The 14199-nt window shown below is 42.7% G+C and overlaps 1 protein-coding gene across 1 annotated transcript in view; it reads right to left on the reverse strand.

Annotated features, from left to right (window-relative positions):
• nrxn3a (neurexin 3a) overlaps positions 1–14199 on the reverse strand; it is a gene marked incomplete at both ends in the record, with an annotated part of 319661 nt that overhangs the window by 70461 nt on the left and 235001 nt on the right. The window contains 1 exon segment of the mRNA XM_083924038.1: positions 5637–5756. Within this exon segment, the coding sequence (XP_083780164.1) occupies positions 5637–5756 (120 nt within the window).

Genomic DNA, 14199 nt, shown 5'->3' on the forward strand with positions numbered 1-14199 from the left:
TGTGGATTCCGTCCTGGACGTGGAACAACGGACCAGCTCTTCATTCTCGCAAGGATCCTGGAGGGGGCCTGGGAGTATGCTCATCCAGTATACATGTGTTTTGTGGATGTGGAGAAGGCATATGACCGGGTTCTTCGGGAGATACTGTGGGAGGTGCTGCGGGAGTATGGGGTGAGGGGGTCACTTCTGTGGGCCATCCAATCTCTGTACACCCAAAGCGAGAGCTGTGTCCGGATCCACGGCAGTCGGATTCATTTCCGATGGGGGTTGGCCTCCGCCAGGGGTGCGCTTTGTCACCAAATCCTGTTCGTGATTTTCATGGACAGGATATCAAGGCGTAGTCGTGGTGGGAAGGAGTTGCAGTCCGGTGGGCTGAGGATCTCGTCTCTGCTTTTCGCAGATGATGTGGTCCTGATGGCATCGTCGGTCAGTGACCTTCAGCACTCACTGGATCGGTTCGCAGCCGAGTGTGAAACGGCTGGGATGAGGATCAGCACCTCTAAATCTGAGGCCATGGCTCTTAGCAGGAAACCGGTGGATTGCTTACTCCAGGTAGGGAATGAGTCCTTACCCCAAGTGAAGGAGTTCAAGTACCTCGGGATCATGTTCATGAGTGAGGGGACGATGGAGCGTGAGTTTGGCCGGAGGATCGGAGCAGCGGGGGCGGTGTTGCAGTCACTCTACCGCACCATTGTGACGAAAAGAGAGCTGAGCCGGAAGGCAAAGCTCTTGATCTACCGGTCAATCTTCGTTCCTACCCTCACCTATGGTCATGAAAGCTGGGTCATGACCGAAAGAAAGAGGTCGCGGGTACAAGCGGCTGAAATGGGTTTTCTCAGGAGGGTGGCTGGAGACTCCCTTAGAGATAGGGTGAGAAGTTCAGCCATCCGTGAGGAACTCTGAGTAGAGCCGCTGCTCCTTAGCGTTGAAAGGAGCCAGTTGAGGTGGTTCGGGCATCTAGTAAGGATGCCCCCTGGGCGCCTCCCTAGGGAGGTGTTCCAGGCACGTCCAGCAGGGAGGAGGCCTCGGGGAAGACCCAGGACTAGGTGGAGAGATTATATCTCCACACTGGCCTGGGAACGCCTCGGGATCCCCCAGTTAGAGCTGGTTAATGTGGCCCGGGAAAGGGAAGTTTGGGGTCCCCTGCTAAAGCTGCTGCCCCGCGACCCGACCCCGGATAAGCGGATGAAGATGAGATGAGATGAACTGAAAATAATTTTGTGATTGTGAAAGTGCCTTTATAAGTTTAATGTAATCTTCTTCTTATCTAAAGATGAGTTGAGTAAAAAGCATTTCGAGTTTGATATCTATTATTATTATTATAAATACAATTGATGGCATCTTGTTTGGATTACCTTAGATAGAGGAGAAATGTTTTCAGGGTAAATGTGTTTATTATAGAAATAGGTTTTACGAAATGCTAAGGATACATGTTATGTTTGAATATTGAATATTTTCTGGCTGTTACTGTTTGTGTTTATTCTAGTTCAAATTGCACAAAGAAGATTGTCATTGATAATACCTTAAAATATATAATCTATATTTCGGAACTAATGTTGCTACAGCAACTGTAATATTGTAACACTATGTTGCCTTGGTTACGGAAGATGCTTTTCTTATGCCGGTTTGTTTAGATGTTTGCGCTGTCATTAAAGTAAATATGAATGGATCAAGCCATTTTACATCGTCACCAGGGGTCCGTTTCACGAGTCTGTTAACCCTGAAATGAGGGAAACTCTGAGTTTCCCGTTTCACAAACGGGGGTAACTCAAACCAGAGAAAGAGGGGTAACTCTAGCCTGTTTCCCAGAGAGAGGTAACTTAAACTCTAGGTCAGTTACAATGGTAACATGCTCTTTGAACCTAACCTGGTCGGGACCAGGTTTTTCTCAGCAAACCTTGAGTTTCTCTCTGTCTGCCCTCTTTCGGCCACACATGTTATTTCCTCATTCATTCAGTTAGCAGGCAAGTTTTGGCGTAGTATAGTTCTGTCATCTGTTTTTTCAGAAAATCATTGCAAAAATCAGTCATTATAAATTATATTAGGTGGCGACTATTTCCACTACCATGGCATGTCCTTTTGATAATGATCCCGTGGATGAAGGTGCAGCAATACTGCGCAGAGAATTAAATTTTCATTGGGAGATGATTATCAAACTATTGATTATAGATGTTCTTGCATTTCCAGGCAATTATCTTTTTGAGCTGTACCGTTTCACGTCACAGTCCATCATTTACATACACAACCTCATCCGTCCTTACATTTCCAACATTAACAACCAAAGTCATGCTCTCACATCCCAGCAGATATTGTGTGTTGCGCTAGGTTTTTTTGCAAAAGGGAGTTTTTTATACAACGTATAAAACAGCCACTTACGGAAATATTTACTTTACAATGTAAAACATGCTCAAAATGGGTTATCACCATGAGATTTTGCTGAGGTTTTACCTGTTTAAACATTTTTTTATGTTTCATCTTAAGCTGCTGCCAAGTGCGCTTCTCCCCCATGGGAATGCACCTAAATGAAATAAACTAACAGACTACCACTCAAGCAGTGTCCCTCTGTAATATTATTGTGATTGCAAAAGACTACATTTAAACTTACGCATTGACCCGAGCAGCAATGTTCTCCCGCGCCGTCTCCCTCTCTTTTGCTGCTGCAGCGGTGTTACACTTTCGGCGAAAAACATGCTCAAACTCACCGTATGAGCACGTTAATATTTCCAATTCCAGTGATAGCTTAGCCCTCCTCTTCCCCGTTGCCATGGTGACTCGTCGAATCAGGGCTCCATTGATGCTGTCTTTTTATACTTGTGGTGCAAGCGCTTAACTCCAGGTCAAACTACTCCGAGTTGATAAAACTAACGCAAATCAGCTGTTCTAGAACTGAAAACTTGAAAGTTTCCTATCTCAGATTAGATCAACTCAGAGTTCAGGGTTAGACTCAGAGTTTGTTGAACCTGCTTCGTGAAACGGACCTCTGTATGGATTATGTCTAATCCACGTATTTAGTCATTGTTTGTCTGTCTAATGTTTTTAAAATGCAAGATCTACGTAAAATACCAGCCATGACACTCATTATTCTATGCATAACCAACAACAACCTGGCGTTGACACTACTAGCCGGCGACACTAGTAGGGTGGACCTACTACATCTCCAGTGCCTTTGCCGACTGCAATCGAAGACCACCTGTTGCACTTACACCGGCGATCAAACCAAGATGTAGAGGCAGACGAGGAGGTGTGTAAACCAGACTCTGAAGACGTCCCTTCAGGCCTCCTCTTCCCTCCATCATACTATCGATTGTCCACTCTCTCAAGAACAAGAAGGACCTGCTTGCTGGAGAGAGCCTACAAGGACACCTGATTCATCACCCTCACTGAAACCAAGCTTGATGATGTTTCAGAGTTCGAGGTCAGTCTTGATCAATTTTCCATCATACTAGCTGACAGGACCCGCCAGTCTGGCAAAGAGAGAGCTGGTGGGATCTGCATCTACCTCAAATTTACAATAGTAATATATACTAAAGTACTGTAATAATTTGCAAAGAAAGATTATTTTTTAAAAAAAGCACTTATATGTAGCTCTCTACAGATCGGCTTATTTGAAGCTACTGCACTTAATAACTTGCTCTTCTGGTTTGTACCCTAATTGTTGAATGCAATTATTCGAAGACGATTTGGACAAAAGCGTCAGCTAATTGAAATGTAATGTAATGTAACAACAGGACAGTCAGGTGTCCTTTATGTGTTACTCCATCCATCCATCTTCAACTGCTTGGCCCTATCGGGGTTGTGGGGGGGCTGCAGCCGAGCCCTCCTGGCATCGGGCGTGAGGCGGGATACACCCTGGACAGGACGACAGTCTATCACAGGGCACATAGAGACAAACAGAGACAGACAACCATTCACACTCACATTCACACCTACGGGCAATTTAGAGTCATCAATTAACCTAACAAATGCATGTGTTTGGACTATGGGAGGAAGCCAGAGAACCCGGAGAAAACCCATGCAGACACGGGGAGAAAATGCAAACTCCACAAAGAGGGGCGACAGTGTTAACCACCTCACCATCGTGCCACCCTTTCATGTGTTATTATTATTAGTTTTTTTTTATATCAGTCTCCTATTTTCCCTCATATGATGACGCTAAATCCTTGTTCCTGTTCAGGAAAAAAGTGCATTGACTTCTGTGCTACATCACATCTGTGGAGATTGGAGCCTTTTGGCATCTCATTCATGCTAAGGTTGGTGTATGACACACTCCCGAACAAACTTGCACAAATGGGGCTTGAGGGAGGACCATTGTGCAAGCTTTGCGGGGAGAGGGGTACCATGGCACACATCCTGTCAGGGTGTAAAACAGCACTTGCCCAAGGAAGATACAGGTGGCGCCATGACAAGGTGCTCATGACACTTGCTAACAGCCTGGAGCAAGAGAGACGCAAGAAACGGCAACCACAAGAGAGAGCAATACCATCAATTAAGTTAGTAAGAGCGGGTCAAAAGCCACCAACCACAGTAACAACAAGACCCATCTGTTGCAAAAGGCCCAATCATGGGAAATAAAGGTAGACCTGTGGGGAAGACTGCTATCCCCCCCTTCCCCCGTTGTCCAGACAACCCTGAGGCCAGACGCAGTACTGTGGTCTGAAGAGGCAAAGAAGATCATCCTCATCGAGCTTACTGTCCCATGGGAAGAGGGTTGTGAGCAAGCGTTTGAGAGAAAGAGTGCCAAATATTAGGATCTCTTGCATGACTGCAGGGGGAAAGGTTGGCAGGCATGGCTCTTTCCAGTCTAGGTCGGCTGTAGAGGATTCCCCGCCCAGTCAGTGTGGAGGATGCTCACAGCCATTGGGGTGACGGGGAGGGAGAGAAAGACGGCAGTTTGCAGGATGTGGGAGGCAGCAGTAAGAGCCTCTTGCTGGTTATGGAGAAGGAGAGAGGAGCTTAGCTGGAAGCCAGGGGGAGTTGATGGGCAGTGATTTGGCCGCCACTGCTGACCCACCAAGGTTGAGGGTGTTGCGGTTCAGGGTTGAAACGCCCAATGATCGTTGGATACCACCTGATGACATCAACTCTTCCTGGCCAAAGCTACATTCACCAAAAGTGAATAAAGGAGAAGCATCTTTGGATGTCATTGTAATTGTGCCTGGAATTGTGAAAGGTATGTATACCTATATATAAAGCATGGTTATTAATTGATGAAATGTATGTATTTATCAGTATATGTAGGTATTTATCTTATTAAAGCTACATCCACACTAAGACTTTTGAAAATGATGATGCAGATAGCCATGTTTGCAATCTGATGTGGTCTTACTTTTGTTTGTTCACGTGTGTGTATTTCAGGCATGTGTGTAAGATGAATGATATAATGTGAATCTTGCATTTCATTTGCATTAATAAAGGAATTCTTCTCCTGTGATAGACTGGCGTCCTGTCCAGGGTGTACCCCGCCTCATGCCCAATGTCAGCTGGGATCAGCTCCAGCCCCCCGCGGTTGAAGATGATGAATGGATGGATAGATGTTTTTTAGCCACAATCTGCTGTTAGTAACCACAACTTATCTTCATTCTAAGCACATAAGAATAATTTAGTGGGTGTTCTTTTATCCACTCTCTGGTACTCACGGTCATTGCACTGTGTGCCAGTGTAGGAGGTCATCGAGCAGTCACAGGTGTAGTTCTCCCACTGCTGGATACAAATACCCATGTTGGCACAGGAGTCCTCCTGACAGGTGGTGCTGGGACCTGCATAAATCCAGCCACCCCCAGAACCACACACACACACACACACACACACACACACACACACACACAGAACTGGAGGCTTAACCGTATTCGGTACATGACTAAACTGTAACCTGTGCTTATGTGACTGAGTCAATATGTTCATGTAATTTTTATTTTGGTGAACATTCTCAAAACCTGTGTCTAATATTTTCTGTTAAAACAAAATTCATCCTCTACATTTTTTGTTTTTGAGTGTCTTCATAGTTCTGGTTTACCTGTTGTAGCGGGGGGGGGGGGGGGCTCTAAGTAATGACTTAGAAAACACATGGGTAACGTAGCTGCAGATATCTGGCATAAGGCTGGTCTGCGCTGTACTGGTAAGCTGTGTTGTGATGCTCTCTTGCTCTCAGCCAAGCTTGCATATTTAAACGTAATGTACTCTGGTTTATATTGCATGGAAATGTAACAATAGATCATTGCTAGCGTGTCGCTGAGTAGTTTTGTTAGTTTGGGTCGGTAAAAAGAGTGAGTCAAAACAAAACAAAACAATGGTTGCCTTTTTGCTGAGTAGTCTGATATCCGTGTCTGTGGATACATTCCCTCTCAATATGTAAATAAGGGTGCACTCGCACTGTCCATTCGTACCGTGCCCAAGCGCGCTTCATGGCTAAAGTCTAGTTTATTTGACTGTGAAAGAAAGTAAGGCTCTATCATTGAAAAAGTGTGTATGCAACAAGAACAGTGGATAACAGGAAAAAGAGGCCAATAAGATCACATCCTGCCATGTGAATAACAGGACTATTAATGGGCATGTTTTGATGACATTATGGACACACAAACACACTGGGAGAGCCTGGGAGGTGATGGCCAGTAATAGGAGTGTTTATATGAAATCATGGGGCGTGTGAACTTTGTCAACACACGAACATCAGTATAAAGTGAGAGACTGGATCTGAAAGAACAGACTCACCTGCAGTTACATCTTCCTGCCACAGAGGCCGCTAGAAACAACGTATCTCAAATCTTATAGAGTACAACTTTAACTTTGATTGTTATTAATTTCAATTACATGTGTTGCCTATGTAAGGGCACACTTTTCTTCAATGTGCACATACGTGATTTAATATAAGCATTATTTTGTCGTTAAAAAATTGACAAAAAAAAAAAGCTTTAAAGATATAATCCGTAAGATTTTGATCTAGTTAGATGTCTTTTAAAGTGTAATTCTGGCGCAAAAATCATCCCATGGTCTTTTTTGGCACTTAATAAGCCACTGAGACAGTTTTGTCGTGTATAGACTATTAAGAGTGAAATCCAGAAGAGTCACTAGTAGTCATTAGTAGTGATGTCCAAATTAAGCTTCATGAAGCATTTTCAATATTTTCCACTAGATGGAGCTCTCTGTTCAATAAAGGGTTGAAAACACACTAAATCACCATTCATTGAGCCTTTTTTTTTAAACCAAGAGCTCCATCTATTGGGCTCAACAAATACTAATGCTTCATGAAGCTTCATCTGGACAGCACTAACTGTGATCATGCTACTGCACAGGTTTGGTGTTATCTTAAGCAATATTAGTGGTTCAAAAACCACTTTAATGGGTTCACCATACTGCCCCAAACTAATCCTCATCCCTATGTTCCCCGGGTCCTATGTTCCCTGTCGCATAAGCCTACGCCTCCGCTGATTTAATTCAGCATTTTGTTAAGCTAGAGGTTATGGTTAGGGATAGGTTTGGCGTGAAACGCAAGGGGACTTTCTGTGTCAAAAAAACATAAAAACCTCCGTAAAAAGGAGCTGGGTCGGTTATTATAGGTGAATTTTTGTGGCCACTGTAGTGGGTTGTAAGTTATGTTTGAGTTTAATTTTGGGGTGGTGGGAGTTCAAGATGTTGACAAAAGTGTAGAAGTCCTGTTCAGTTTTGTCCCAGAGGCGGTACCAGGTACCAGAAGTTAAGAAGGGGTTTGATGGGTGTTATGTTGAGGGATGTCTCCCCCGAATGGGCCAGGTAAATGTCTGCATAGGAAGGGGAGTACTTCCGGCCCATTGCACACCCGCACAGCTGGAGATTTTATTGTTAAATTAAATGTTGTTGCAGGTGAGTGTGAGGTGGAGCAGTTTGATGATATGATGTCCGATCTGGATGAGTCTGATGTTTGTTGAAGATGTGTTTAACTGAAGTCAGTCCCAGTGTTTCTATATTAGTGTATAATAAGTCTATATTTATTGAAAATAATCTGGTGTGTCCGGGTACCTGGAGGTATTTCATTTTGTTAACAAAATCACATGTGTCCTTTATGTAGCTAGTGTGGAGTTTGGAAAGTGGGTTGATGAAATGTTCTATGTATTCTGTTATATTGTATGTCTCTAAGCCAGTCACTAGCAATGGGTCTACCGACCGGAACCACCAAGGGGAACTTCCACGTCTCAGGAGGCTTATGGATCTTAGGGATGGGGTAAAAGGGGCGCGGACCGTTCATTCGGACCGTCCAAGTACTGTTTTTGTTTTGCATTAATGTATTTTTTGCTGTATAGTTCATCTGTAATGTCCCTATCTAGTGTCTGTGTCTCTAGCTGTAGTGAGTGTGCTTGTGTGTTATAATGTGTTTTCATTCAACTGTCTGGTTGTGCAACTAAAATGTTTTTGTTTTTGTCTTTTAAAACTATTTGGCCCCCTTTGTCTGCTGGTTTGATGACTATGTGTTTGCTATTACCAAGTGTTTTTAATACATTTTTATTTATGTAAAAAATAACAGATTGGGGAACATGGGACACTTTCTATGAAAAGCGGGAAAAAGGGTCCGATGTTCCCCAGTCACATGCTAAGCGGGGAACATAGGACCAGGGGAACATAGGGAGGCTCCCACGTCCAGCTGTTAGTGACTGTCCTGGATTTCTCCGTTAATAGTTGTTAGACGAAAAAAATGGTCTCAATGGCTTCAAAAAGAATGAATGATTTTGCGCTGGAATTACACTTTAAGTTCCTATCTATCACAGAGTGAGCTAAAACAATGGTGATTAATCATATGACCCACTAATGAAAGCACTTATTGCCTTTTTGCTGAGTATTCCAATATCCGTGTCTGTGGAGACATTCCCTCTCTAAATATACAGTAAATACACCACCATGTTAGTGACACTGCTGACAGCGGGTGGTCTGCTGGTGGAGCTCATCACTGCTGGTTATGCTGCGTTTCAGAGCCCTGACCTGAATCCTACAGAACATCCGTGGATGGACTTGAAGAGTGCAGTCCATCGCTGCTCACCACAGAATTTGACTGAACTCGAACAGTTCTGCAGGAAGAATGGGGAAATATTCTCCAATCTAGGTGCACAAAGCTGGTAGAGACATATCCAAACAGACTGACGGCTGTAATTAAAGCGAAAAGTGCCCCCATTAATTATTAAATATGGGGACTCATCTCTTTTCCAACTCTGCTATTCTAGTTTTTATTTTTTATTAATTTCCAGAAATTTTGAAAAAAATCACTTGAATGTTTTGAGGAAAAATGTGTAAATCACACTGGAACCATATATATATATTTTATGTATTATCATTTCAGGCTGTAAAACCAAAGAAAGAGACTTCAAAAGGGTATGGTACTTTCTATCGACACTGTATGTATGTAACAACAGTGAGAAGCTTATGTATGGTACTTCTGCTGATACTGTCCATTGTGTTAAATGGCTGCCACAGTGCAGTATCATCACCTAGTGGCAGTATAATGTATTGCTGACTCGCTAATTTTATTTATTTATTTATGTGACAGGAACAGTGCACAACTTCTCAGCTGTACCAGAGTCAGCTACAATATCACTTGGTTAAAATCAAGCAAAGGAACAAATTTTGCCATTAAGGGGTATGAAATGTTTTACACAAACAGGGAATGTAAAAATGGTGGTGCTGTTGCACTAAACAGTATATAGACAATAACTTTGATTAGAATGTGACAGAAAACATGTTTGTGGTTGTGGAAGATGTGTATGAATCCATAACAGTGGAAAGTTGTATGGGAATATAGATTATAATAGTAAGTTGCATTTCCATGGCTCCTGGAGTGAATATAGAGGTATTTAAGGAAGGAATGAAAAAGCTGTTCTTTTCAAACACCCAGAAAGATTTATCTATATGTAGGGATTATAATATAGATCTTCTAAAAGCTAGGGAACACAAACCAACAGAGGACTTTATTGATACAATGTTCTGTATGAGCTTGTTTTCAGAAATTACAAGACCTAGTAGGATAACCCTCCAAAGTGCCACTTTGATTGATAATATATTATTTACCAATATTGCATATGATAATATCAGAGGGCTTTTGTATAATGATACTAGTGACCATCTTCCTATTTTCATGGTGTATGATCGCAACTATAGATTGAGGAAAGATAAATCAAATATCAAATACACACGAATAAGAAAATAATCAGTTAATGCATTCAAAGCTGACTTATTAGCTCAAAATTGGGATTCCGTTTTGCAAGAAAAAGATGTACATATAGCTTATGATATTTTTTTAGAAATATTTACAGGAATGTATGATGACAATTGTCCACTTAAAAAGGTCAATCTGAAAAACAAAAGTACAAGCAGCCCATGGTTAACAAAAGGACTAATAAATGCTTGATAGACTATTCATATAGGCAATTTATTAAATGTCGAACCAAGGAGGCAGAACTGAAATACAAAAATAAGGTAACCACTATAATGAGGATCTGCTGAAGGACTACTACACCAATTTAATTGAAAGAAAGAAAAATAATCTGAAGGACATATGGAAAGTACTTAACATTATCAGTAGGACAAATGAGAACTTTTACCCAGATCGTTTTATGGGGAACAATAAATCAATTACAAATATGGAGGAAGTGGTGGAAGGTTTTAACACATTTTTGTGGTTGTTAGGCCCCAGCTCTTTGAAAAAATCATTGAGAGTGGAATGGAAAATTCCGGGTCACAAGGGGACCACACAATGGCCCTCATTTATCAAACGAACGTACGGCAGAAAAACTCAGCAAAATTCAGCATTTATCAATTTGGACCTGAGCAGGAGCTACGATCAAATCTCACGTCAGGTCTGAGATTGTGTACGCAAATTTGAGCCTGTGGATTTGCGGTGCAGCTAAGCAAAATCTGGCTGAAAATAATTAACAAACCTCAGCTGTCATTAAGCATAAGCAGTCACATATTATATATAATTATATTATTAGTATTGAATGATTACGCATTCATCAATCGTAAAAACTACCACTCGATAAATGTACAGGTGATTTGTAATGCCAAGCTATCGCTTTTAAACGTGGTGGCCAGGGGGGACACACATGATTCTTTTATATTTCAAAACAGCTGTGTTGGCGCGCGGCTGCAGGAAGGCGCACTGAAGAGCCAAAGTCATCTCTGCCGCTGGCAAACCCCGCTACAGAGCAGGAGCGCAGGTTCAACAGTGCGCACACATGCACAGGGGTCACACTGGAGCGCTTCGGGTTGACTGCCTCCGTTATTCTTTTCCATATAGCGTTTTTATCGGCCCCTTTTATTCCACTCTTAAGATTGCCAAAAAGCACATCTTTATTTTGCTGCATCTCGGATGTCAGGATGCCGATCTCTGAAAAGTTTATTTTCTTACCAGTGTTTCTTCTCTCCATGTTTGACCTCAGTGGGCGAGGCCTCCAAACCAGGAATATTTAAGGGCTTAACATGTTAATGACGATCAAATTCAGCCGCCACATTTATCAAGGCCTGCTCATTCGTACGCTCATTCGTACGCTGAGATTGGTCATAAATCACACGTGTGTCCTGTGGTACGACCAATTCTGCGCTCAGATCTGCGCCCGTTTTCACGCAAGATTGATAAATGAGGGCCAATGTTTCTTAAACCAACAGATGAAAATGAAATAATCAGCATACTAAATAGTTGTAGTAATAAGACATACACAGATTTTAATCATTTTGATATGAAAATAATCAAAAAGATCATTGCTTGAATTGTTAAACCATTCACATACATCCCCAAAGCAATTTCAGTCAGAGTAGTAGTTGTAGTTGGTATTTTCATTGATCCTAAAAAAAAGCATTTGATACCATAGATCATGAACTTTTGTTAAGCAAGCTAGAGAGATATGGCATTAGGGGTATTGCTCTAGGTGTCACGCCACGGTGAGGTTTGTCCTGTCTTTGGGTTTTTTGTCTTGTGAATTTCTTGATATTTTGAAAGATAACTCTCCTCTCGTTCCAGGTCACTTGCCCCTTCCTCTTGTGTCACCGGTCTGACGTCATTCCCTGATTCCCGATTGTTTCCACCTGTGGATTCCCTTCCCTCATGTGAATAAAGTCTGTGTCTCTAGCCCTGTTCTGTGCCAGATTATTTCGTACCGTGCGTCGAATGTATCCAGCGTTTTGTTACACAGTCTTGTCCATGTTCTTGAGAACTTTGTTTCTTTGTTCAGGTTTATGTACTCCTTATTTTGGTCCAAGTAAGTTTTCCCTTTTTGAATTCTCTTGAGACTTTGTTTTTTCCTCCAGGTTGGAGCGTCTTTATTTAATTAATTATTTTGTTCACTTTGTATTTGTTTATTCCTCCCGAACGGAGTGTTCTTATTTTGAGATTTATTTGTTAACTTTGCCTTTTGTTTTTTCCTCCTGTACGGAGCGCTTTGATTTGGTACTTTGGTTTTACACTGACGACTTTGGTTTTGTTCCTGCTGTGCGGAGTGATTTTTTGTTTGTGGCTTTTTCCCTGTGTAACGTCCCAGTCGTCAAGATAATAAATTCAGTGTCGAACCGCAAACCTCCGCATCTGAGTCCTCTTTCCTGCCCTGGGTCTGACACTAGGATGGCTGGGCTCTGAATGAGAGACAGCAATTTGTCCAAATAGATAATTAGGTTTCAACTTGTAGGGATATCATTTGTGGTGTACCTCCAGGATCGGTATTAGGCCCCATCTTATTTTTATTGTATGTTAATGAAATTTGTACTCTTTGCTGATGATACCAACATTATTTGCTCTGGTGAAAATGTACAGCAACTTCTGGAAACGACCACATATGAAATCAACAAGTTGAAAAATTGGTTCACTTTGAAAAAAACAAAGAATATGTTATTTGGTAAACACAAAACTGATGTCCCAGTTCAAATTAAAATTGATTATGTAATAATTGAAAAAGTAGAAGAAAGTGATAATCCATGAAAAAATGTGTTGGTAACCGCAGATAAAAAATGTCTGTTCCAAAAGTGCAAGGAGTGTGGGTGTCATGCGGAGTCAAGATTACACTAATCAGTCTTTACTTTCATTGTATTATGCTTTTGTTTTTCCTTATTTGAACTACTGTGTGGAGGTGTGGTGCAACACATACAGTACAGCATATCCTCCAATGATAGGATGATAGGATAACAATGACCTGGACAAATGAGTGGCATACAGTACAACACCAATTTGCATCCACTGAATATCCTGCAGAAAAAAGCAATCCGTATCGTTTGCAATGTAAAGTACAATGAACACACTAATGACTTGTTCTTGAGGGCAGCTGTATTAAAATTTTTGGATTTGATTAAATTATAAACTCCTCTCCGAGAACCATCACATTATCGTAGTGGTGAGGTTTGTGTGTCCCTGTGAACCTGAGGGCTATGTTGTCTGGAGCCTGGTGCTCCTGGTAGGGTCTTCCATGGCAGAGTGGTCTCAGGCGAGGGGCCGGACTAAGAATGGTTCACAAAGACCGTATGCAAAATCGAGGAAGAGGAAGAGAGGCCCTGTCGGGAGGAAGCCCGGCTAGCGCCTGGTGGCCGGGTTTGCCACGGAAAAAGTGACATGGCACCTCCCCCCTCTCCATCCTGTGGGCCCACCACTTACAGGAGGAACCTCTGGGGTCAGGTGCGCTGCCACACAGGTGGTAGTGAAGGTGATGGGGCCTCGACGGACCAGACCCAGGCAGCAGAGGCTGGCCCTGGGGAAGTGGAATGTCACCTATTTGTGGGGGAAGGAGCCCTTGCGGGAGGTGGAGCACTACCAGTTAGATCTGGGAATGGGCTGAGTTGGAGTTGCCCAGGGTGTGAGGCACCGGGCCGGTGTGGGGATACTCCCAAATTCCCGGCAGAGCGCCGTGGTGTTTGAGTTTAACCCAGTGGACAAGAGGGTCGCCTCCTTACGCCTGCGGGTGGTACGGAGGAAAATTCTGACTGTTGTTTTTGCATATGCACACAACAGCAGTTCTTGGAGACCCTAAATGGAGTCCTGTATGGGGCTGGATGATCAATTTTTTGATAGTATCATCTGGTCTGAGGCCATATGTTTTGGACACTCGAGTGAAGAGAGGGGCAGAGCTGTCAACTGATCACCATCTGGTGATGAGCTGGATCAGAGGATGGGGGAAGATTCTGGACAGACCGGGTAAGCCAAAACAGGTAGTGCAGGTGAACTGGCAACATCTGGAGGAGGCCCCTGTCCAAGAGATCTTCAAC

The sequence above is a fragment of the Echiichthys vipera genome, assembly GCF_963691815.1.
Source record: "Echiichthys vipera genome assembly, chromosome: 12".
NCBI lineage: Eukaryota > Metazoa > Chordata > Actinopteri > Perciformes > Trachinidae > Echiichthys > Echiichthys vipera.